This window comes from Pholcus phalangioides, unplaced genomic scaffold, assembly GCF_987345545.1.
Source record: "Pholcus phalangioides strain wild (caught in Gottingen) unplaced genomic scaffold, Ppha-v1.0 ptg000024l_1, whole genome shotgun sequence".
Taxonomy (NCBI): Eukaryota; Metazoa; Arthropoda; class Arachnida; order Araneae; family Pholcidae; genus Pholcus; species Pholcus phalangioides.
Window position 1 is genome coordinate 17846526 of NW_028301616.1, and position 27455 is coordinate 17873980.

Below are 27455 nucleotides of genomic sequence, written 5' to 3' on the forward strand. Positions count from 1 at the left end.
ATTCCAGATCGCTCAAGAAGGAATTGCATAGCTTCCATCACCTGCGCATACACAGTTTCAGAGGACATAAGCCACTTGGGTGTGTAGTTCCAAATCACTCAAGTTATCTGAGGCACAGATTTCGAGCACTGGATCGAACCGCGGCATACTTATACATCACCGGAGTGACCCGACGTATAACTCCTCGCGAGCACTTGATCCACGTCCTAATCAAAGAGCATTCAATGATTAAAAATCATCCTAATTTTCCATGCGTACGCATGGCCAAACTTTCCGTAAGGGTGCTCTTCTTTTGATGATGGGTACAGCTAGTGCTCGCGACTAGAAAAGGGTTGAAGACCTCTGTCCTAGCGATAGAAGGCCTCCGCACGGGTGTTGCCATAAACGCCATTCACACTACCTAGCAAGTTTGCCACATTTTGAAACACAGCATCCTATTTCGTTTCTTCTTATTTTGGCGTAGAATCTTCCTGGTTGGCTCACAAATACCGCATAGTGATTGGATGTGGGGCGTAGAAATCGCCAGTTCCGAACCCGATTGTTTCTTTTCCGCACAACGAGGTTCTGAGCGAGGATGGGGGCTCCCTTTAGCCAAATACCGTTTGACTCCACTCACCAGCCAATACGGTGAGACCATGGCGAATCTGTGACGTCAACCAGCAGAAATCACTTTTCCTGCCCAAATTAATTAATTTTTCTAATAATACAAACCGGCTCAGACGGACATGTTGAGTTTTTAAAGGCCTATAAATTATTAATATTAATTATGGGATCCCGATTATGTCAAATTCCCGATTCTGACCGACATACACGCACTTCACTTTACATATACAAATACGCTCTTGTCTTTTTTCCTTCACACAGGTTCCCAAGGAACCCGTTCTGAGGGCGGCAGACGTCCGCAAACGGATAGGTCCCGCCATAAATCTTTCTCAAGTTCAGCGAGGATGGGCTACTTGTTGATGTCACGAGCAGCGAGCGAAGGCCTTTGCCCCGGTTTTCTGATAATGCATTCCGGAAGTTTTCCTGGTTTCCTCGGATACCTCATCTGGCCATCCTACGTCAGACGCGTTGTTATTACCTTCAGTATCAAACAGATCCAGATGGCGCTGACGTCCTCGAGTAAGTATGCCGTCACATCAAGATGGCGTCTTTTTCTGGCGATCCATCACAAGACGAACTACTAGTTGGAAAAGCTCGTTTGGATGCAATTAGCGAAATTTTCGGTGTCGTTTCCACCGAACGCGCAGAATCCAAGCGGAACACGAAACCCTTCAGAAACCATGAGCCGGTCTTCTTTGACGGTTTTGCAAAGGTTTTTGACATCGTTTTCTTTCTTTTCCTAATTCAGGTCGTAAACAGTTGACGTGTTTTTCCCACGCCAAGCAATTAGGGCGATGCGAAATCTGATGGAATAACACTACAACGACAACAACGATTCTGGCATTCGTACTTCGACGCTCTAATTCAGGGTTTCCCGAAGTGGGCCTGAAAATGATCTGAAATGGCACCGGGAGTGGTTAAAGTTTTGGGTTTAGTGTAGGGCTCTACGAGGGATGACTTGAGTTGAAGGGGGTGGGGGAGAAGTGATTAAAAGAAAAAGTTTTTAATCTCTTCAACGTTTCTGACGTAATATTACGTCGGAAGTGCCATGGAAACAAGAAATAGGAAACACCATTCTTTCGCCTGCCAAGTGTGTGCGTCGATTTCAGATGAGAAAGTAACTCTGAGAGTTTTCTGTTTGAGTAGATTAAAAAAAAACGTTAGTCATTCGAAAAAGTGAGTGATCTGTAAATGTGCCACTTCTCATTTAATTGATCTAGAATTGTGTCCCGGGTCACTTGAGTCATCTGTAAATGTTCCACAGATCACTCCGGCGATCTACAAATGTACCGCAGGTTACTTAAGTGATCTGGAACAGCGCTGCAGGTCACGTAAGTGATATAGAACTGTGTACCTGTCATTTAAGTCATCTGTGAATGTGCTGCGGGCTGCTTTAGTCATATGGAACTGTGTTGAGGGTTGCTCAAGTGATCTGTAAATGTGCCGCCGGATCACTTAAGTGATGTGAAATTGCACTGGGGGTAACTTGAGTGATCTGTAAACGCACTGTCATCTGTAGCAGTGTCGCAGATCACTCAAGTTATCTGTAAACGTTCTGCGGGCCGCTTAAGTGATCTAGGACTGTGACGCGGGTCACTCAAGTGATATGTAAGTGTGCCGCTGGCCGCTTTAGTCACCTGGAACTGCGTGGCAGCTTAATCAGGTAATCTGTAAATGTACCACCTCGTTCATATTTACAAAATTAGGTTTGCGGTCACGACCCACATTTGGTCCGCAAGTCCCATGACTTGCATGTATGATGAAAGCAGTTGCATTGGAAATATATCAAATTAGAAAATGTGATAATTGAAATTAATGTGTGCAATTAGTTATAATAATATACGACGAATTTTGTTTATTTCTTTCCAAAAAGGAGGTAGGACTGAGCTGAGTTCGGACGTTATATTGGATTGGTCGTATCGTCTCTGTAGGTATTGGGTGGGAAAAATAACATGGGATGAATAAGAGGAAAAAAATAGGGACTAAATCGCGTAAGTCGTTATAACGAGGGTCGACTGCACCACGTTTCGTTTCTCTGTGGTTTCTTTTCATTCCTAACGAAAGTTTATGAAGTATTTTGACCTCCAAAGTCTCTGGACCGTACGGTTACGGTGGAGCGTAAATAATTCCATTCGTCTTCTCGGTCACACCCCGAAGCTTTTAAAAGACAATAAACACACGCATAATCTGTAGACCTTTCTCATGTTATCGTTATACGTACTAAACACCACACAATCAATCATTGTCGCATGATGACATCATTCCTATCACGTGACTAATAGTCGTCTGCTCCTGATCTGTGAAAGGTGTCGTCCGCATTATCCTTTATATGTTAGCATAGAACCTGCATAGTTACTAATCGGTGAAAGTTGTCGTCTGTTCCTTATCGGTGAAGGGTGTCGTCTGTTCTTGATCAGTAAAAGTTTCGTCTGTATAGTTCCTGATCGTCGAAAGGTGTCGCCTATTCTTGATCGGTGAATGGTGTCGTCTGTTCTTGATCAGTAAAAGTTTCGTCTGTATAGTTCCTGATCGTCGAAAGGTGTCGCCTATTCTTGATCGGTGAATGGTGTCGTCTGTTCTTGATCGGTGAATGGTGTCGTCTGTTCTTGATCAGTAAAAGTTTCGTCTGTATAGTTCCTGATCGTCGAAAGGTGTCGCCTATTCTTGATCGGTGAATGGTGTCGTCTGTTCTTGATCGGTGAATGGTGTCGTCTGTTCTTGATCGGTGAATGGTGTCGTCTGTTCTTGATCGGTGAATGGTGTCGTCTGTTCTTGATCAGTAAAAGTTTCGTCTGTATAGTTCCTGATCGTCGAAAGGTGTCGCCTATTCTTGATCGGTGAATGGTGTCGTCTGTTCTTGATCAGTAAAAGTTTCGTCTGTAAAGTTTCCTGATCGTCGAAAGGTGTCGTCTGTTCTTGATCGGTAAAAGTTTCGTCTGTATAGTTCCTGATCGTCGAAAGGTATCGTCTGCGTAGATCAGGAGTGCACATGCTGCAGCCCACGGGCCAAACGCCTCCCGCCGAATTGTTCAATCCGGTCCGCGAAAGGTGTTCCGGTAAAAATTTATCAACGCACGAAACATGATAAATGCCTAAACTGACCACGTTTTCTTAATAAAAATACGGGAAATCGGTATCCATACGGGATATCGCCATTTATCGCAAAAAATTGTGAAAGACAAGTAAGGTTGCCAATTTAAGCTAAAAAATTAAAAAAGGCAATTGAAGGTGCCAATTTCAGCAACAAAAATTTATGAAAGGTGAATAAATTTGCCAATTACAGCAAAAAAATATCAAAAGCAAAGTTGCCAATTTAAGCTAAAGAAATTGTGAAAGGCAAAGAAAAGTGCCAATTAAGGTAAAAAATTGCCGTGGAGAAATTCAGTTGCCAATTATAGCAAAGTATCATTAATCATTAATAGCAAGAAAAGCTGCCAATTTGAGGGGAAAAAATTATAAAAGCAAGTAAAGGTGCCAATTTCAACAAAAAAAAAACCCCAAAGGGAAGTTAGATTTCGAATAACAGCCAAAACATTTTCAAAGATAATTAAAGTTGCCAATTTAAGCTACAAAAATTCTAAAAGTCAAGTAGAGATTCCAATTACAGGAAAAGAAAAAAAAAATTCGAAACTCAAATAAAGCAAATAAAAGTGCCAATTGCAGCTAACAAAATTGTGAAAGACATTAATTCATGTCATAAAAATTATCTTGGTTTCAAAAAAATGGAGTCTTTTTGAAAATAAAGGGAGAAAACGGGACATTTTTAGAAAATGTTGGTATCACCAAAATCACGGGAATGTCGCGTAAAATACAGGTCATATGATTAACCTATAAATGCCCACGAGCAGTAGAAATGAATACAGCGTATCTGACCCTCAGACTGAAAAGGTTTTGCACCCCTGGCATAGATCCTGCATAACTGCTGATTTGTTAAATGCATCGTCCGGATAGATCCTGCGAAGTTCCTGATCGGTGAAAGTTATCGTCTGCATATCTCCTGCATAGTTCATGTTCTGAGCTATTGTCTGCATAGATCTTGCTCTGTTCATGTTCTGAGGAATCATCTGCATATATCCTGCATAGTTCATGCTCTCAAGCATCGTTTGCATAGATACTGCATAGCCTGATCAATGAAAGGTATCGTCTGCAGAGATCCTGCATAGTTCATGTTCGGAGGTATCATCTGCATGTATCCTGCACAGCTCCTAATAGGTAAAAGTATCGTCTGCATAAATCCTGCATAGTTCACGTCTGAGGTATCGCCTGCATAGATTCTGCATAGTTCATGCTCTGAGGTATCGTTTGCATAGATCCCGCAATAGCCCTGGCAGGTGAACTGTATCATTTGCATAGATCCTGCATTATTCATGTTCTGAGGCATTATCTGCACAGATTCTGCATAGTTCATGTTTTGCGGTATCATCTGCATAGATTCTGCATCGCTCCTGCATAGCTCCTGATCGGCAAAAGTATCTTTTGCAGCGATCCCGCATAGTTAATATTCCGACGTATCGTCTGCATAGATCCTGCATAGTTCATGCTGTGAGGTATCGTTTGCATAGAGCCTGCATTGCTCATCTTCTGAGATATCATCTGCATAGATCCTGAATTGCTACCGATCGGTAAAAGTATCGTCTGCCTAAATCCTGCATAGTTCATGTTCTGAGGTTTCGTTTGCATAGATGCTGCATTGTTCATGGTCTGAGGTATCATCTGCATAGATCTTACATAGCTTCTGATCAATGAAAGGTATCGTTTGCCTAGATCCTGCACTGTTCTTGTTCTGAGGTATCGTCGTCATAGATCATGCATCGCCCCTGATCGTTTGCATACATTCTGCATTTTTGACGTTCTAGAGATATCATCTGCATAGATCTTGCATAGCTCCTGATCGGTAAAAGTATCGTCCGCATAGATCCTGCATAGTTCATGCTCTGAGGTATCGTTTGAATAGATCCCGCACGGCCTCCGATCGGTAAAAGGTATCGTTACCATAGATCCTGAATTGTTCATGTTCTGAGGCATCGCCTGCGTACAAGAATATGTTCATCTCAAGCTACAATTCGATCAGCATTGTCGACTTCTTGAATTTTTTCCGTAATGGCTCACCCTCATTCAGGTTAATGTGTATGACTAGAAAACTTGTTTTGTTTTATTTATTTTTTTTTATAACTTCCTCATGGGCAACATGCGAAAATTCATTGGTTTCTTTGGTTACAAGGAAGAAATTGACTCTTTTTCTCTACGGACTACCGTCGACATTAACAAACCGTTCAGAAATGGGTCAGGATACCGTTTCCTTCAGAATGAAAGAGAAACAGGCGTATTTTATTTTCCCCCCATTATTTCCGGTCACTGGTCATCTTGATTCTCTAAAATTCTCGCACGATACGATTCCTCAGGTGATTACTCTATTATGCTAGAATAATTAATCAATTTTTCACTTTTGCAAGATAGTAGTTTAATGGTCGAATACACGTAATGGTAATTTTCTTATTGAGAGGAATCACTATATCCCCCGGAAGTTTAGGCACTAAAAATGGTGAAATAGGCAGGCAAAAAAGGCATTAAAACTTTTCTAAATAAGCACTAAATGGCATTTATGATTAATGGAAAAAAAAAAGAAAAGTAACTAAAACCTAGATATTAAGGGTCTGAAAATTGGCTAATGAATTGACTGCATTCACTGAAAATACACTAATATATGCGCGATCAGAATTTTTACGCATGCAATAGATTTGTCTCCCCCCCCCCCCCGCTCTCTTCCGTTGGTTCTTACATTCAAAACATAATAAATAAACACTATGAAATAAGCGCATTTTAGAATGGCATCAAGTTCTTTTAACATTTTTTCCAATGGTTCTGGCATTACAATTTTCGTTTTATGTGTTGAAAGAATTCTCTACTCGATAATGGTGTGAAGTCGGGGATTCGGTTGCTAAATATTTTTATTGCTATGGTCGAAGAAACCTCGTATTAACTGATATTTCACTGTATTCTAATATTTTATTAGTCGAGCAAACCTTACAGAAATAATCTATCGATTATCGAGAAATAGATTTTTCGGATAAAAGAAACGATATAAATTTAAAAAATATGGATAAAATGTATATACATATATTGTAAATATAGAAAATGATATTTATAGTTAAAGATAGATGACGCTGTAAAACGGGACCAATTTATTTTGACGCGCATGAAATCGAAACTTGAAATTTGTCCGACGCAACGTATTGTATTAAAAATGTATTAACAGATATTTTACTGAATCTAATTTGTTTATTGAGCTCAACTATAATAAATTTAATCGAAATAATAACTCACAATATAAATTTGTCAAAAAAAAAAAATATAGATATAAAATATTCCTATAATTATGCATCAATTCGAAAATTAATGTTCCAAGTCAACAACAGAGGGCGATAGTAAAAATATTTCTTTTCTGGCACACTCATTTAACACGTTCACTGCTAATGACGTGGCGTCATGAACAACTTGTACTAGGGGTAAGACGCCTTCATATACTAATGCCCCGTTCACATGTGCAAGATTGGGGGTCGCTTTGGTGGTAATTACCAGCATGATAACTTTTTCCCCTCCTAGGGAAGAAAAAGGTGGGAGAGAAGCTCATCAAAAAAAAAGCCCATCTTTCTTGGGGTGGATTGGAGGTCAACACCGACCTGCTCTCCCATAATCCTTTGCGCCGCGGAAACTGCTATAACCTGCTTCGTCAACCATCTTGAATCAATCACTTCCGTTCAACCTACGTAAACAGTGACGACTTCCGGAAAGAAGAGGGGGATTACCTGCATAAACTCAACGTCATGTGAACGGTTTGTAGCGAAAATCCCCGTCACCGGGAACTTCCCGGGATGTTTTATTGTACATGTGAACGGGGCTTAAGGAGTATATGGTAAGGAGTATAAGGAGTATAGGTGTATTAAGGAGTTCTACTAGGGAGCTGCGTGGCGTCATGTACAAAACTAGTTTTAATCTTAGCTACAAAATGCGGTTCTGTAAATAAATCTGTGTTTGTCCGTCGAACCGCTTCTTGTTTTGCAACATCGAAGTCTTGTGGAAAATTATCCGGAACACAGTGTTGAAATTGCCGATTTTAAAATAAACTGTAGAAATGCGGAAATTTAATGGGGTTTTCCGCCACATCAATAATTTTAAAAATTGTATAGAATTCTCGGACCTACTTTTGAGTTGGATATTCATGCAATAACATTGATTTCAACTTTTTATTTACATCTTCTCAAACTCGAAAATGAAAATGTCTCCGTATTGTCTTTTGATATTCAACTGCATAAATTCATATAGTTTAGTATGTTTTAAAATTAATTACGGGCCCGTAAAAAGTGCATCGAAAAAATTCCACAGATTTAATTAAGCATTTTTGGGAGCAGAAACAGGCAGATGGATAACTTGCAAGTTCAAGGGGGGGGGGGGGAATCGAAATGCCTAGCGCCTCTTAAAAAAGGGGAAAAAATACAGGGTGTTTCAAAAAGAATCACCCTATTTGGAATGCGTATTTTACGGAAAATATTAAATACAAAGACAGTTAAGATTAATTTTATATTATACATGGCTAATCATGAAGTTTTTTTTTACCAACCAAATTAAAGGTGCTCAATATGTCCACCTTGGGATGCACGGCATATGTCTATACGGGAGTCAAATTCATCCCAGACTTTTGCGACCATGTTTGCATCCACTCCTTCCGCAGCTGATGTATCTTCAGTTCGGCTAATGAAGCTGGAAGGGGAGGCACATAAACGTAGTCTTTTATAAACCCCCAGAAGAAGAAATCGCAAACTGTGAGGTCCGGCGATCTTGGAGGCCAGTCATGTTTAACTGAATCATCAGGCCCCCGTACGACCGATCCATCGTTTAGGAATGCGATTGTTAAAAAGTTCTCGAACATCCAAGCTCCAATGTGGTGGTACCCCGTCCTGCTGGAAAATGAAGTCATCCGAAACGGTTTCTAACTGTGGGAAAAGCCAATCTTGACAGACACTGAAGTGGTGGCCGAAGAAAGAGCGTTAGCGCTACCTGTCGGCAACTACGTGAAACTCTAGATTCCTCTCTTTCTACGTATACATTATTGGATCAAAACGGATTAAAAGCTAAATAGTTAAGATTTTTTTAAAATCGGATGATTCTTTTTGAAACACCCTGTGTGTTCATTTCTACGTTTCTTTAAATCTAGATTTGTTTATTTCATTATTCGCGCAGGAAGTCGCCATATTGGTTAACTTAGAGACGGTTTGTATGTCCCTCAAAGAAAGAGGGAGATATCACGTGATCCGAAAAGCCTCATTGAAGAAAACCCGGGCAGCGTCGGGTATTATAGATAGTTACAATATAAATGCATATAAATAGATTTAATATAGATAGCTTTTTGTGATTTTATTTTTCTAATATGGAAATTATAAAAAGACAACGAAAAATTTACGATTTTTTTTTCCAAGGGGCCAAACTATAACCTTTTTGAGTTGAAATTTAAATATTCAATTTATTTACGATTTCGATTTTTATTTGATCGTCAATTTTTTACATAATAATTTATCATTACTACTGTATATGTTACGGTAAATGTGATAAATCGGTTATCACGCATACTTACTAATCGTCTTGGTAAGTTTGATAAATTTATCTGTTTTGCCGGAGAATATTCATAATACCCCAGAGCGCGCTGTTGAATTTGATAAATACTGAAAAAAATTATCTCTTTTACCTGTGATTATGCATAATAACTAAGTACCGTTGGTAAATTTGATAAATACTTAAAATTTATCGCTTTTCTTTGTGATTATACATAATATCCCAGTGTAATTGGTGAGTTTGATAAATATGAAAATAATTCCAAATGAGTCTAAGGGGTCATTCAAGTATTACGTCAGCATCGGGGGGGGGGGGTTTCGGATTTGCTGACTTTTGATGACGGGGGGGGGGGGAGGGGGGTTTGAAGGTTGTTTACGCCATCAACCACCCCTTTTTGAAGATATGAAATATTCTAAGCTGCTGGCGAAATTTTGCTGACGGGGTGGGGGGAGGGGGTCAAAAATGGCTGAAAATCTGCTTACGTAATACTTGAATGGCCTCTAATATGTGTGATGAATATAGTCGGAGCCCGATCTAATGATAACAAATTTTACGACCGTTTCCCGATGTAATGATACAATACATGTATGAATTATCATGTACAGTATATCGTATAGTACGATTTATCATGTTCACCAACGACGCAACACATAATCACCGGTATAAGTGATAATTTTTTTAGTACTTATTAAATTTAATTTACCAACGACGCTTGAGTACTATGCACAATCGACGGTAAAAGTGGTAACTTTAGCGAATTTTATCAAACTCACCGAGACGATTGGTAAGTATGCATAATAACCGCATTTATCACATTCACCGTAATTTATACACAATATAAAAAAGTTCAATGCACCGCTACAGGAAAAAAAAAAAAACGAAACAAAATGCTTAATTTTAAGCCGTTCCGTTTCGGCATCAGAACTTTATCAAGTTACCGAAATAAGAAATCGAAAGTGACACATCGGGGCGGCCTTAACCGCGTTTTTTCCCTTTCGTCTTCTGGAAGTCCCGTTGAACTGGATTTTAACGAGCTTGACAAGTGTTTATTTATATAAACTTGTATAAATACATGGCTCATGTTCAAGTTGTTAGGCTTCCTGCTCAGAGGAGGAAAGAAAACACTGCACAGAAGATCCTTGTTTACTCTTGAAACCGATATTATTTGCTCTTTTTCTATTTATTCACTTGAGTATGGATAAAAAAAAAATGGCGATCGATTTGAAAGCATATAATTCGTTCTTTCTCTTATTTCTTTTTAACTTTATGTCCGTCCCTCTTTACATTTTATATAAATTCTTTTTATTAGTTTTAATTGATGGTAATCATTATTTGCAGCTGAACTCGGTTAATACGGGAAGCGGAAAAAAAGTACATTTCTTTCGTTCAAACCGAACAAGGCCAAGGCTCTATCGACTTTAGTCAATTTTAGCCATTGCCGGAGCGGGACCGTGTCGCTGAAATCTTTAATAAATAATAACATGTACATAAATAGAATATATACACAATACAGGCTGTGTCCCCCCATCCCTCTATCGCATAGTTTCCCAACCTTCTTTTCCTCCCATCGCCCAACGCAATCTAACCCATAGGCAGTGGCGTAGCAAGGTCTCGTGGCACCCGGTGCGGAGTTTCGACTTGTCACCCATCCCCATGTCCACCAAAATATAAAATGAAATTTATTGAGGAAACAATTTTTTTATTCAATTGGTTAAGTAAAGAGGACATAATGTTAATTATCTTGTAAACAGTTTTGTATGAAAACAAAACACGAGTAACGTGCTATATTGAGATAGACATACTTGTTTACTTTATGGTCGGTTCTAGACCGGACAGTACTTACACCCCAAATATTTAATCACCCCCCAAGACCGGCTTAAGAGCATCATATTCCCCCCCGGACCAAGTGATTTTTCTGAGGCCCTACCTGGAAAATTCTCGAAAAATTCAACTTCTCATCTTTCTGAGACCCCCTCTCCTCGTGAGGCCCCGGCCGTGCCCAGGTGAGCCCATGCGTTGAAACGGCACTGCCCACCCAACTGTCTAAAACGTTTCCGCGCCGCCTATATTATTATGATTAGAGCCCGGATTATTTGGCCCCCATATTTTGGCCTTTTTTAAAAGCATTAACGCATATAAACGCATAAAATCAAAGAATTTTCAGAATAAGTGCATGTTTTTGAAGGTTTGTTTAAGCATAATCAGTTTTTTTTATAATTTTTCAAATAAATATTGTTATTAATACAGTAAAATTCCCCTTTTGCGGTCACCTGCGGGACAAAAAAAATTCGTTCGTAAAATAGGGGTGCCGTTGATCAAGGGTTTGAAATGCATACTTCTATTATACGAGGGGAAAATATTACTTGGCAGTAAAAGAAGGGTGACCGCATCTTAAGTGGGGTTTACTGTATTTTTATAACATCGGTTTTTCTGCCGCAGGTGGAATTCGGTGAATTAATAGAAATGTTCATATATTTTCCAAACATCAAGTGTTCTAATTTTAAGGCTATTCTCTAGAGATATGTCAATTAGAGATAGTCTAATTATTAGTAGTGTTAATAATTTAAAATTCTTTTGGTTACTGTTATTTAGTTACTGAGCAGCTACAACAAACTAGAAATTAAAAGTGCCTAAATAAAAATATGTACGTAGTTTTTGAATATACAGTATATGTGGGGATATTTTTTGTAAGTGAATATGTGCACTAAGAAATAGAAAATATTCATTTTAAAAGCATATCTGCTTTTTTTCCGTGGTGATTTTTTTAAATGCATATTTTCTCATTTTTGATAATTTTTAACTTTTTTATTATTTTTTAGTGTATATTTTGGGCTTTTTAAGTGCATATTTGGCATTTTTAAGTGCCTATTTTGGCATTTTTAAGTGCATATTTTGGCATTTTTAAGTGCATATTTTGGCATTTTTAAGTGCCTATTTTGGCATTTTTAAGTGCATATTTTGGAATTTTTAAGTGCATATTTTGGCATTTTTAAGTGCATATTTTGGCATTTTTAAGTGCATATTTTGGCATTTTTAAGTGCCTATTTTGGCATTTTTAAGTGCATATTTTGGCATTTTTAAGTGCATATTTTGGCATTTTTAAGCGCATATTTCTCCACTTTTTTTAGTGCATAAAATCCGAGCTCTAATTATGATGTTCGGTTAAAAAATATCATCTTGTTGCGCAGAACGACTTGGCGGGGAATGATATTTGGGCATAGATGCGAAGATGAGTCACAAGGGCCGATTATCTGTTTACTTGAGCACTAGCACAGTTCAAAAGAAACGAGACAGAACACTCCCTCCCCCTGCCCTACGCACCACACAATAATACTAGATCATCACAGCATCACATCGTTCACCCGCAATTTGCTGCAATTATCGATTGTAAAATCCCATGTAAATTATTTGACATGTTATTTTATGTAACAAAAAGGCGCATTAACACAAAACCGGCAATTTTTTGTCACCCCCCCCCCAGAGCTGTTACCCCCGCCTTACTACGCCAGTGCCCATAAGGATCCTGTTATACCCATGGCTTTTCCACTGCTCCCGTGGAACTTTCCATCTCCCCCCAAAGGGGCGTTAACGCCCACGTTGGGAATCACTGCTCTATTGCAATTCGCTGATGACGTGAAGTTATTCTCTCCAGTAGAAAACACTAGGTGTTTAAAAATTGCACGCCGACAACTTTTCCAGTGGAGTTGTCAGTATAAAGTATAAACTCCCCATTTCAACAAAGTGGATCAATGCATTTGAGACGGCACACCGATTCCGAATATTATCAAATACAAAATGTTGATAGAGAAAACTGGATACACACAAACACAATGCAAAATGCAAAAAAAGATATGTAGAATATGCCTTGAGAAAATGTGTGGAAAAACTAAAAGTATATAATAAAATCTGTCACAGGAGAGAAAGCAAACATGACGAGAGATCGAAGACCCCTCGAAAAAGTACCCTGGAGAAAATACAGTATCGTATGGGGGGGGGGGGGACTTGGGTGCAGATATTTTGGACATTTTTTGTATTATCTCCCTTATGAATTAACATTTTTTACTAAAAGTTGCACCACGATAGAGAGAGAGAGAGAGAGGGAGTAAGAAGTTTACTTCATGTTTGTATGCAAGGATAATTATTCTGACAAATCATTATAGCGGGGGAAAAATGAATTCAAAGTCATACCCAATCCACCCCTTCAGGTTCCGTAACTTCAGGGTACCCCTACTCTATTACCTTGATATTTCGCTTTTTGAATCGTGTGTTTCCATCTCATCTCACTGGAAATAATTAAGGACGAATAAAAGAATTAAAATTACTAAATATGATACAGGGAATTATTCTTTTATGTCTACAATGTAAATCTGCCTAGTTGAAAATGCCTGGTTTGGTGTTAATCTTTGAATGTGTGGTGTCAATCTCTTAAACTAATTAAAAAGTCAATATGATTTTCTGTGTAATTTCTATAGAGCCTTAGTCAACATTTTCTTATGTTTTTTGGCATCTGTGTGTGCCTGTAACGAATGTAAAATACTTTCCTCTCAAGTCACTACGCTATTCTTAAACATTTCACTAATGATACAACCATTAATTAGCAACAAACTCATTTAATCATACAATTTATCATCCACAGTTGAAACAATCAGCATGGCTACCAAAGCAAACTTCTATCAAGTTTGTCTTCCATCAAAGTCCATGTTCAATTCTCTGGTCTGTTGGTCTGTATTTTTGTGTGAACTTTAGTTCCCATACTCTAGTAATAGTAGCCTACTCGTAGTTTTTCTCAAAAACTACTCATTCCAATCCAAGGATATCTTAATGTGTAGAGAGATAATAGGGGAGAGATTTATGAAATAAAAGTGTAATAATAATAAAAAGGTTCAATTTTCACCACCAGGTGAAAAAGTGGCGCTTTTTTATTGAATTTTCCTTTTTCCCATGAACCATGTAGCGTATATACCAAGTTTCAATGTTTCATCCTCCAAAACGGGCGCTACATAGGCCGGAGTAGTTTCACTATACTGACGGGTGCTACATTGGTCTGAGCAGTGTCTGTTCTGGTAGACGTATTGCGATGAAACTTGGTATATACGCTATATGGACCATGGGAAAACGTAAATTGCAATTAAAAAAAACGCCATTTTTTCACCTGGTAGGTCGAAAATCGGACCATCTTTTTTTTTTTAATTCCATAAATCTCTCCTCCATGATCTAATTAAGATATCCTAAAAATTTGGCTGTACTCGGATAAGTAGTTTTCGGGAAAAACTACTCAGAGTACGGGAACTTCAGTTATAATCACCCTATACTTATCTTTTTTATAATACGACCATTAGGCTTATTATCTCTTCTTTTCGGTTTTCATATCGCCACGTGGCCGTCGCGAGTCTTTGTTCATACGCTGTTCTATATTTTGACGTGAACGGACTCAAGTCGATATAAGCTTTAAAAATAAATAAAAAAACCAACCCTATTACCAGCGATTTTCAAGAAAAGCTCCAAGAATAAAAGCAATATTACGTCCTCAAAAAAAAAAAGGCTATTATTTCTATATACGTGGGAATCTCCCTCTTCCCTCTCGAAGCATAATTTCCGAGGGAGAATCGACAAAGGAAATAAACTCTATATAAAAAGCCAAATATTACGTAAGTGGTACGACTTTAGCGTTTCCTTCAACTCCCTAATGTGGGACAACTATTGGGACATTCCGTTCAGTTCGATTTTTGTTTTCCGGGGAAAAGAAAATCATTCAATTTCATTATATATTTTTTTTTTCAATTAATCGCAGAAGAAAATCCATAACTATTAATTAATGAAACTTTTGTCAAGAGAATGTCGGTTTTTATAAAAAGGAGGAGGAAACATGGCGCTGAGGAAAGTCATCATTAAGAGAAAGGTGAGAGAACATTTCTCGTGCCTAAAAAAAGGAACGCACGTGTTTCTTAAAAGCTTGAGTTATGGGATAGATAGCCTAGAGCTAAGGAAGTCTATCCATCTCTTTTTGAACGTATAACTGGTCGTATAAGTTTCGTGGCTTCCTTTCTTCCTCGTCATTATACGGTTTTTTAGGAACGAAATACAAAAATGGTGGATGTGTTTCCTCCTTATAAAAATTATGTGGGTCGTCCTTTCTTGGACGAAAACAACGAAGACGGTGAGAGAGATGCTCTCTCTTGAGATATGTTTTTTGGCCCCCTTATAACGACACTTAGTTCATTGACTTTTTTAAGTTATGATACGAGTACAAACAGAAAAAGTTTCATTCATTGTTTATCGTTTCCTTAAACGCGTACAAGATATGAATTAATTATATTTGAGAGGAGCTTTTACAATTTAGATTTCCGAAAAGTCTGTTTTTGGTGTTTGGACATTGTTTTTTCTTCTCGAATTTCTAGAAAAATACTGAACGAATCGTTCTGAAATTTCGGTCATATATACCTTATACTACTGGTCACTATTTCCAGTGGGAATTTAGTCACGAGTGCGTCTAGGAGACCGACAAAAAAATTGACTAAGAAAAAAAAAGTTTTTGATCAACCCTGTAACAGAAAAAGCTGCAAATGACTTGGTAATTTGAAAACACATTGTACTAACTATGTGCAGCAGTGGCGTCGGAGCCGGGGGTGCTGTGGGTGCTCCAGCACCCACGGAAGTTTGTAGAACAGGTCGAGCACCCACACGCAGAATTGATTCAGAAATCGAAATTTCCTACATGGAACTCAAGACGAGCACCCGCAGGTTCGAAACACTTCCGACGCTCCTGGTGTGCAGTACTTCTGCGCATTTTCGTGAGAATAGCACGTGTATTCACGAAAATATAAATGTTTTCTTTAAAAATTCCAATTTTTATCGCATGATTTTTGCTTATAACATGCCGAGTTTCCAAACGAGTTTTATGAAATTTACAGAAAATATAACGCTATATATAAGGATACCGCACGAGCCTCTCCAGAACATGGCCCGGAGGGTCTTATGATGGTGGAATCTAATTGCAATTTTCTAGAGTTAATATGTGCAAAAAAAAAAAAATGTCACACCTCGTCTCTTCACGAAGAACTGTTGAGTGCGGTAACAACCAAGGCCTATGAGAGATATTCGCCTAAAGCATCGAAGTGATGTTCAGAGATGTCGTGTGTAGCCTTCGGGTACAGATAATGAACATGGTGTGCGACAAAAAAAGGATCAAATGATGGACGACTTGGGATATAATTAATTACCGGCCGGGAAAGAGGAGGGCGTTGATGCGTTCATTCCAATGAATCGTGTATACTAACTGCAGCGTGCTTATAGAGACGTTGTCCAGGATCACGATGGCGATGATCATTTGATAAGATGACGATGGAGATGATTCCATATAGCATTATACGTATAACGGTAGCAACAAAAATAAAAGGTACGAAGAGAAACGCACAAACGAAATGAAAGTAATTACGAGAAACGACGGCATGGATGGACTACTCTGCACGCAAAAAACATAGATAAATAACAATGATAAATTAGACGGACCTTGCGTTGTTTGAGTAGGTATATGTATAAATTAGCCTAGTTTTTTCTCTCTTTCGGAAAAAAAAACCCCGAAAACACGGAAGTTAGATTTTGGACATTTAAGTTGTGTAAAATGAGCGCAGTTCCGCTCGTCGATGAAGAAAGAAACGGAGATAGAGATAAGATAAGCCAACTTATTCGGTTAATGTCGTAATGGTAAGCAACATGAGGACGTGCACCGAACACCGTGGGGAGTTTAGTTTCTTCGATATCACGCAATACTCGGATCTCCCGCGGTTTGGAACGCAATCTCTCCTATTAACACACTTTTCCAATTGACTTTTACGTAGAAGATTAACATGAAAGTACTACTGAGTTGTTGCGATCCGTAAAAGAAAAGTATGCGCGCAATTAATTATACGGCTCAGCTTGGCCACTTTACGAGGCCTCGGAAAAAAATTAAAGACGGAAAAAAAATCACGCTTTACGATGCATTCAAACTCGGTTATAACGGCACCGGTTGTAGCGCACCTCGGCTATACCGTCAATAATTGACAGTCCTTCCGCCCCCCATAGAGAATATTGTCAGTGAACCTTGCTTTAACGTTGATGAAAAGCAACCACTTCGGATATAACCAGGGGCGGATTCAGGACGATGTGGTGAGAGGAGAGGATGGTGTGAGTTGGTTTGATCATCTCGTATTTTACGGGACAGAAAATCTCTCCCCCCCCCCTTATTCTGGAGAGAGATGTTGGTCGTTCCCATCGCTCCCCCCTGGATCCACGCCTGAGAGAAGGCAGACATCTTCAGCTTCGGATGGAACGGAGGCAGGCATCTTCAGATTCGATTAGACCGGAGGTAGACATTTTCAGCTGTGAACGTAGTGGAGGCTTACTATTCGATTAGAGTGGAGGTAGACATCTTCAGATTCGATTATAGCGGAGGTAGACATCTTCAGCTGTAAATGTAGTGGAGGCAGACATCTTACTATTCGATTAGAGCGGAGGTAGACATCTTCAGCTGTGAATGTAGTGGAGGCCGACATCTTACTATTCGATTAGAGCGGAGGTAGACATCTTCAGCTGTGAATGTGGTGGAGGCAGACATCTTGCTATTCGATTAGAGCGGAGGTAGACATCTTCAGCTGTGAATGGAGCGGAGGCAGACCACTTCAGATACGATTAGAGAGAAGGCAGACATCATCTACCGATGAGCCGCGACAGATATGTTCAGCTGCGAATGAAGACGAGTTAGACATATTCAGCTTCAAATGGAGCGAAGGCAGAGTAGACATATTCAGCTACGAATCGATGAATTAGGCAGGATTTGGTGACGTAATCAGTTTTTAAAGCGTTTCAACTCTATAATTCTTGGTCTAATCCAAAAAAAACTGAAAACACTTTTCCATGTCAGTTTTTTCATAAGGAACCAGGAGTGTAATTTTTTGGCGTTCAATAATATATCTACCCTGTATACAGATTTCGGTCATTTTTTTAACTTCAAATTAGAGTATCACCACCACCACCACCATTTTGGAAATCTGTTCTTCTGAAAATAAAAGAGGCATCTGTTTTTTTGTCTCCTTTGAACCATAAAATTCTGTGACAGTCCCTCGCTTTATCAGAACGTGAAACTGGCTTCGCTCTGAATTCACCTCTTAATTGCAGTGTGCGTGTGTGTGTGTTGTGAATGATCACTGAACTTAATTACTGCCCATTAGAAAAGAGGCGAATATTCTGTGACAGGCCGAATAAATGATTGTGAACTTGAAACCTTTTCTACGATTTGGCATTTTGAATGGCATTTGAATATAATATCGCTGTCAGTTATGGGTCTATGGCTCGGAAAATCAAGCTTGTACAAATCGTTCTTTTCCTACATAAAAAAAATAGTTTGGGAAAGAATAAAGCTCTAAATAATGCGATTGATAACAATGACTTTTTCTTTTGTCGCAACAATGCTCGCGCCACTGTATGCCGGTGTTTTTCTCCCTCAACCTTACTGAACTCAAAGACAAGTAAAATGTCTGAAACGATTTGACGGACCACTTGCGTCCCGCATTACGGGACGTTCTTATATTTTCAACTGTACCGATTTTTTTGTTTTTTTTACATTCATTTCGCTTTTCCAACAATGATTATTTGAATTTGTAATATTTACTAAAAAAAAACGTGAATGCACATTGTTTTTTTCACAATATACAAAATTATATTACGATATAATTATGGGAGAAAAATACAGTCGAATCACGTTATAACGAACTCCAAGAGACCGGAACAATCACTTCGTTATAACGAAATTTCGTTATGAAGGAATTCCAGGTCTCTGCATCTTTCCTATGTATACTTATTTGGGGGATTAGAAAAGTGTTCGTTGTGAAACGAGAATTTCGCTATAACGGTATCCGTTAAAATGGGATTCGACTGTATAGATATTCATCTCACATATTTGTCAGGGGTTCAACGCTTTTTTTTTTTCCGAAATTTTTTTGCAGTTTTGACAACAACCGGTGATTGCGTCTACTTCTGGCAACGTTTTTGATGACAACTGGCGATGGCCCTAGACATTGGCTATGAATTTTTTCATTTTTGAATTCTTCGATTCATTTATTTTTGACATTTTCAGTGTTTATATATTTTGCTTTCAATTTCCAGTTCGTATATAAACAATGGAACTTTAACAATGTTTTTTCACTACACTGCATATTACAGCTGCCTATAGCGCTGGTACTGGTGAGTTTCGACAAAAAATTAAATTTTAATAATGTACTTTTTTCTACATATATATAAATGTATATATTGCATTTTTGTTGGCAAAATTTAGTGATAGCCCGTACTTGGGATCTCACAATTCCCCGCAATATCCTCGACCATGTATAGCGAACCTAAGCGAGAGAAGGGGTGTAATTTTTATTTCAACCCCATATATCAATTAATATCTTCATTTGTTTGGGTGCAATGACAACCCATTTCAACGCAAATATAAATTACATCACACATTGGCAATTGCAATAGAGCTGAGAGATTATTAAAAACAAAATCACGAACTATTAATCAGTAAAAACACAAAATAAAAAATTATTTAAGTATAAAAACTATTAGAAACGCACGAAACGAAACAAATGAAAGACAAGCAAATGCATCTTTAAGATTGTGTATGGGGTATCAGTCAAACAAATGGCACGGAAGATGCTATTTTAATTGATTGTGGAGCCATTAAGGTAGGTTGCAATATCGCCGTTCGAGACCTGGTCCAGAAAATGTACTCTATATTATGAGTTACAAGTAGGGCACCAAAGCGTAGTTGGACCAACCCTATATACATGTGTGTGTGTGGACATTAATAATAATAATATCAATTACAACGGTTGAATAGTTTTTCATTCAGTTAGAATTAACCTCTCCAACAGGCCCGTCATTTAGGGGGGTGGGCAGGGCCCTGGCTTTTGAAAATACATTACAAATGGTATATATATATACAAATACATATATATATGCGTACCTTTAGTACATGCTCTAAAAATGCGGAAAAACCATTTTACCCGTTATTTAACGTTGTTATTTCCCAACTTTACTTCGTTTTTCGAATTCGAATATCTCAATGAATATCGCACTTAGAAACGTGAATTTTTTTTTTCGTTGCAGCAGGAGAGACAGGGCAACAACTTTCTAATTGGGATTTGGGACACACGAGGACTGTATAAAAAGTTATTTTTATTTTAATGGCTGCACAACCGTTTCAAACATGAATGACATGTCTGAGTAACACACGTTATTTGGAACTTTTTTTTCTAATTGGAAGTGTATTTGAAACCCCCCCCCCGTTTGCTACTCACCCTGTATACAGTGCCGTCTTAACGCATGGGCCCACCCGGGCACGGCCCGGGCCCCCCCCCCCACCACAAAAATGAGATGCGGTTGAAATCTTCTAGAATTAACCAGGTGGGGCCTCAGAAAAATCACTTGACTCGGGGGCCCATGATGCTCTTAAGACGGCCCTGCCTGTATATGTACTTCAGGATTTTCAGGATATGCAATTTCAGGATTACTTGTACAAACAGCTTTTAGCGATTCGATGAGGCTTTTCGAATAGACATCAGAATAATCATCATCAGCATCACTCTGAGGGACAAACACTAGATCAACGTTTCTTAACGGTTTTTTTTTGCCTGTGGCCCCCCTCCCCCCTTTGAAGCATATTTTTTTCCCCACGGCTCCCCTGTCTTACCCAGAGTTTTCAACCCTCATCTTGAAGCAAGATCCTTCATACGTATTGAATTGATTTTTTTTCAGTGAATTTATACTGAATGAAAATTTTGCAAATAAATTTGGCCTCCAGACCACCGGCCTAGAATTTATTGAGCTCCCCGCTAATCCGAGTTCTATTCAGTGCCGCCTCAACATCATGGGCCCCCCCCTAGGCAAAGTGACGCTATGGTAGTCCCATACTTAGCCGGAAATAAACAGCCTACATATTTCCTACTTATTTTCAAAATTTATTATACTATACAAAATATCATGAGGGGTGGGGTTCACTCATGGACATGAGACCCCCCCCCCCCGGACGTGACCTCTCACAAGAGTGGGACTGACAGAGCAGCCGCTCGGGGCCTAATATTGTTTTTTCATCATTTTTTTTTTGTTTTTTCACACAACAAATTCAATATAAGAAAGGTTTGTGGAAAATCTAGCCAGGGGCCGGCGAAAAACTCCCATCCTGGGGAACCTGCTGCAAAATCAATCAATCAATCAACTACTAGATGAGGGTCGAGGTAAGACAGGGGAGCCACAAGAAAAAAATATGTTTTAAAGGGGCCACGGGCAAAAAAAAAAGTTAAGAAACACTGCCCTAGATGATCCCCCATAGAGAATTATCCCCAATGTTAGAATTACCGATTTTAGCGTAGAAATGGGGAAATTTACTGGGGGTTTTCCGCCACATCAATAATTTTAAAAATAGTATTGAATTCAAGATATACGGAAGACTGGATGTTGTGAAGATATTTATTATTTGAGATGTTAATTTTTTTTTAAGGAAGGAAAAAACTCATCTCTGCCGGGAGTCGAACCCGGGTCCCTCGATTGCCGGACGAGTGCTCTGACCACTAAGCTACAGAGGAGATAGAGATTTTCCTTCGCTAGAGCGTATATATGCCGAACGGAACCGTGCAATGGACGGTGAAACCGATCAGCTAATAGCTCATGGACGACGAGCCACCAGATGGCTATATATATGACATGAATGTCGCTCTCCACTTGTTAGTACAAGATATACAAGTGGACTGGATACAAGGAAACTCATCTCTGCCTCTACCGTTCGGCACATATACGCTCTAGCGAAGGAAAGCCTCTTTCTCCTCTGTAGCTTAGTGGTCAGAGCACTCGTCCGGCAATCGAGGGACCCGGGTTCGACTCCCGGCAGAGATGAGTTTTTTCCTTCCTTAAAAAAAAATTAACATCTCAAATAATAAATATCTTCACAACATCCAGTCTTCCGCATATGTTGTATTAACAAGTGGAGCGCGACATTCATGTCATATAGTATTGAATTCTCGATTTTTGAAATATATTGAGTTCGCCTAGAGATACGAAGTCCAGAAAATTGAATATAAAATAATGAGCCATATGTGAGAGAGAGAGAAAGTGATAATATGAAGTGAGATCCATCGATTAATTACTTAATTAACATAAGGAACATAATTAATGAACATAACTAATGGTCCAAGATGGCGAATTTGAATAGTAATGTTGGTTTTTTTTGTTGATACGTGCGAAGAAAGCTAACATCACAACACTGTTATGAATGTTTCAATCTCTTCTTCACACTTATTTAAATTAAACTAAATTTTTATTGTGCAAAATGCGTGCAGTGCACGTATTTCACATACGGGTGAAAATAATTAATTGCTTTAATGAAGAGAAGGAAGGTTATTATAAGTGTTTACATTTTCATTTGGGAATTATGCATAATTGCAGGTAAATGTAGTGAAATTTCAAATCAAACTCCCTTTATCCAAACAATTGGTGATCATGCATAACAACCGCACCGCACCGGTGTGGCCACATTTACAGTCTTATAAACGAGGTTCCACTGTACATAGTACGGTGAACACGAGGACAACGAAAGGAAATGCCACAAAAGCTATTTATATTGAATCACCTGCTAATTCCAATATTCAATACCAGTGTCACATCTCCCATCAGTGTCTACGTGATACGTGATTACAGGGGGGCCTTATCGGGCTATAGTCCAGGGCGGCAAGTTCGGACGGGGGGGGGGGGGGACGGCAAATTTGAGAAATGAGTGGTCACAAAATTTGTATAGCCTACCAGGTGACAAACCATAAATTCTCCTCTGCATAGACAGCAAGGAACTAGGTCAGTGAGAGATGAAAAGAGTGACCTAGAGCGTGTGTGAGAATGGGAAGTGATCAAAAGAATGGAAAAATATGTGAATGACCAAACGAGAGTGAGTGCACAAGCATTGAAGTAGAGTGACCAAAAGAGTGTACGAAAATGCGAGAGCGCCCAAATATGTAAATGACTAAACGAGGTGACCCAAAGAGTGTGTGTGAGCATGGGAATGATCGCAAGAATACGCAAGCATGCGGGTAACAAAAAGAGTGACTCAGAGACAGGGGTGTATTTACAGGGGCGTGGGGCTAAGCGGGCCGCGCACGTGGTGGGAAATCTAAGGAATGAGTCGTCAAGAAAATTATACCAGCATGGATGTTGCGTTCGACTGCTTAAATCGTCCACTGCATCGAGCGAGAACAAGTCGCGTGTATACGCAAGACGAACTTGTGGCAAATGAGGGAAGGGGGGGGGCATCTTAAGAGCATCATGGGCCCCCGGGCCAAGTGATTTTTCTGAGGCCCTATCAGGCAAATTCTCCAAAATTTCAACTAATTCTGATTTTTGGAAGGACGCTTCTCTCCCGAGGCCCCCGGACCCGAGTGGGCCCATGTGTTAAGACGGCACTGACGGGGTCGTCAAAGACGGGGTCGCAAAAAATCTTTTGACTGAGGACTTTGAAACTACGAATATACTGGATAGGTTAATTCAAACCTCTGTACAATGCGCAACAATTATGCAAGTAATGTGCAAGTAGCAGCATCCAGGGCCTGTTCCTTATAAGTTCGGGCCCTAGGCAAATATGAATTTTTTTGGCCCTTCTTGTAGTGTGTACTTTTTTGCCCCTCCCCCTCACCTATACACGAGGGGCCCTCATTCTTTGATGCAGAGCCTGTTGTTTTAGGCGGAGGGCTACAGGAGCCATGTATCAAAAGGAAGCCAATTTTAGGGCCTTCAGAATTTTTTGGGCCCTAGGTCTTTACACAAATCCATATTTCATAAATACCGTAAGAAAGTGAAAGGCAGTTTAAAATTTTTATATGTTTCATGCATTTATGTTTCATGCAGTATACATAGGGTGACTATACGTCCCGTATTTCCCGGGACAGTCCCGGTATTTTCTATTTTTCTGGCAGTCCCGACTTTTTGGCAAAAGTGTCCCGGTTTTTCCCGTATTTTACACGAAGCCTACTTGAATTTCTATTCTTTATGGAAGTCTAACATTAAAATTATTTTTCAACTCATAAATTATATTGTGATAATTACAACTAAATAAGAATATCAATCTCCCACATTTGTCATGGTGAACGTGTTTTTTTTTTATCGTGGAATTCATTTTAATCCACTGCAATTTGCAGTAATGCTTCATTTCCCGCCATTGTGATTCTTCCGTAATTTCAGCAGTATTTGGCAACTTTGTTCGGTTTTGGCATCATTTTTTGCGATAATTGGCAATGTCCGGTATTTGGAATCCCAATTTCCCGTATTTCTCTCGATGAAATATGGTCAGCCTAAGTATACAGATACTCCACAGTGTCAAGGGACGCTGTTTAGAGCGCATGGACGCTAGAGCGTTCATCTTCGGACGGAATCAAGAACTTTCGGAAGATTATGATGAAGATTTTACAGTTGATATTTTTTCCTCTTCCTCCGTATATTATGATCCGTCCATTAACGAACGTTGATTATGTGTGAATTTATTTGTGCCAATCTATATATAATGTTTTTATTTATTATCCTGAAGATATTTAAAAAAATTTCCAGACGCACCCATCCTCCGGGAACGCTTCGATATCTCAGTGAGATGGGAAGCGGGGTGTGTTTGGTCTTAAAAGGTCAAAGTATACAGATACTAAAAAACGAATTCAGTGGAATTTTACGGTAAAAATTGGCTGAGAAAAAAAAAAAAAAGTTGGAAAAAATAATGTGCCAAATGCATAACAGTCATATACCTCAGCCCGTGTATATTCAAATGGCCCTCACATCCTGTAGCGGGACCCTCTAGGCTGGGATCTTTTGCGGTCATCCCCTCGTTCAGTCTTTTAACGGGGCCCCCTTCTGTAGTTAATTTATAGCGTGAAAAAGCAAAAAATGATGAGAACCGTCCCGGGTCCCAGGGCTGAGACCCCTGTCAGCCACCCCTCCATGTGGGGGCCACGTACACGGGACCACAGAGAGTAAAGATCATCGAGGGGAAAATGAAAAAAAAAAAAATTCTAAAACTTGTCAAAAAAAAAAAGGATAAAATAAATTTGATATACAGTCGAATCCCGTTATTACAAACTCCGGAGAAATCACTTCGATATAATGGAATTTCGTTATAAAGGAATTCGAGGTTTTTTACATAGCTTCTACGTGAATTTATCTGGGGGGATTAGAAAACGTGTTCGTTAAAACGAGATTTCCGCCATAACGGTATTCGTTAAAACGGGATCCGACTGTATTGGTTTTTTTTTTTTTTTTTAATACATAATGTTGACTTACTGTTCATGGCCCAGAGTTTCTGTTTCCGCACGCCGAGCAGCAGCTTGAAGAGCGAAGCCATACACGGCCCGGAAATCTCGATGGACGAGCTGCTGCGGACCACCATGGGCATCACTTTCTTCATCATCTGCTCGGCCATTTCGGCGAACTTGTGCTGCGTGTAATTCCAAGCGACCTCCACGTACTTCGGATGGTTCTCGTCGCTCAGTATCTCTTCCATGGACTCCTCGGCCGACGATCCCGGCGGACCCAGGGCACCGGTTAACAACAGCAACGACACCGCTGCGACCAAAACCTTCATGGTGGCCATGGACACCCTCCCCTAAGTGATCAGACCGTCAGTCACTGCAAAAATTGCAAGTCCGCTGGAGGACTGGAATCAACCACAAACCGCTAGAAGTCCGTAATTCCCGCTACCTTTTTTTTGATCTGAATCAAATCGCCTCGGAAAAAATAATAATAATGTAAATAATGTCTTCTTTAGTTTCATATTTTCTTCCCAATTGAGATGATCTACTTAGGTTGTGACGTCACCGACATCTTAGCCAATCAGCGGGCAGTAAAAAAGATCTCTGAAGAAAAGCGAAACCAAGTCAGGTTTTTTTTGTGTGTTTTTTCTTTTCTTGGGAAGCAGATACGGATCTGATTTTCCTCTTACCTGCTTTCGACTAATTGATGGATACGTACATGGAATAGATAGATATGTATTTGAGGAAGCACAGAAAAGGGGGCACAAAATCTGAAAGAAACAAAAATTGGGCCCCCCGGGTTACGGATGAGGAATCTCGTTTATACGTCGCTCAGTTGTACGACTTTTCACATTTATGCGCCGCACAGTGGTGCGTCCAGCGGAAACCGTGGCCACCATGCAGTGCTGTCTTAACGCATGGGGGCACGGCCCGGGGGCCTCAAGAGAAGAGGAGCCTCACAAAAACGATATAACGGTAGAAAATTTTCCGAGGATTTACCAGGTAGGGCCTCCGAAAAACCACTTTGCCCGAGGGCCTCAAGAGAAGAGGAGGGCCTCACAAAAACGAGATCCGGTTGAAATTTATGCTCTTAACCCGCTACTCTTAAGACGGCCCTGCCACCTTGCTCCCCCCCCCACATCCTGGAGTAGGGCCCCTAGGATGGGATCTTCACGGGCCACTTTGTGATGGATTTATAGCGTGAAAAAACAAAAACAAAAAATAATAATGAAAATCGTCCCTGGCCCCAGGGCTGCAACCTTACCAGCCCATCCCTTGTGGGGACCATGGTGGCCACCCATCCCCCCAAAAAAATTTTTTTTTCACAATTATAGAGGGAATAAAACCCAGCTTCTCGAAGTATGTTTTTGTTGGAGCTTCAGTGAAGTGAATCAGGTAGCAGTACAATAAATCCCCCTCTTAACGGACGCGCTTCACCCCTTACCCAAGTAATAATAATTTCCCCTTGAATAATAAAAATATGCTTTAAACCTTTGATTAACGGTCACCCCTCTTTTACGGACGAATTTTTTTTTTTTTTGTCCAGCCGGTGACCTCAAAGGACGTTTACTTTGCAGTGCAACCTCCCCTAACGGACAGTAAAATGAGATGTAAGCCATGGCCCCGCACTTGAAGGAGTTACCGCACATGTGGTAATACAAAAATAAAGATAAAATTTTTTTAATAATAGAACAAAGTAACTATGTTTCATCGGGTATAAATGATAATGATTATTCCGAATAATACAACAAATAAACGCGAACATGACGCTATACACATGAGACATACTGTAGAGAAATTCAAAGTGTGGACAAATCATTATTCGCTGAGATATGAATGTTTTTACTGAATGAATATTAATTGAGCATGCACAAGAAATATAAATTATATTTTTCATAATCTAATTGCCAGAGGTATAGTGGAAGTGCGCGTCCTTTTTGTGTTTGGGCA

At 39.5% G+C, this 27455-nt stretch overlaps 1 protein-coding gene across 1 annotated transcript in view; it reads right to left on the reverse strand.

The window, feature by feature from the left end:
- LOC149068879 (nose resistant to fluoxetine protein 6-like) overlaps positions 1–25978 on the reverse strand; it is a 44096-nt gene extending 18118 nt beyond the window's left edge. Inside the window, exon 1 of the mRNA XM_089250588.1 lies at positions 25537–25978. Within this exon, the coding sequence (XP_089106714.1) occupies positions 25537–25846 (310 nt within the window). The 5' untranslated portion in view covers positions 25847–25978. The remainder of the gene's footprint in view (positions 1–25536) is intronic.
- Between the last annotated feature and the right edge of the window lie 1477 nt (positions 25979–27455).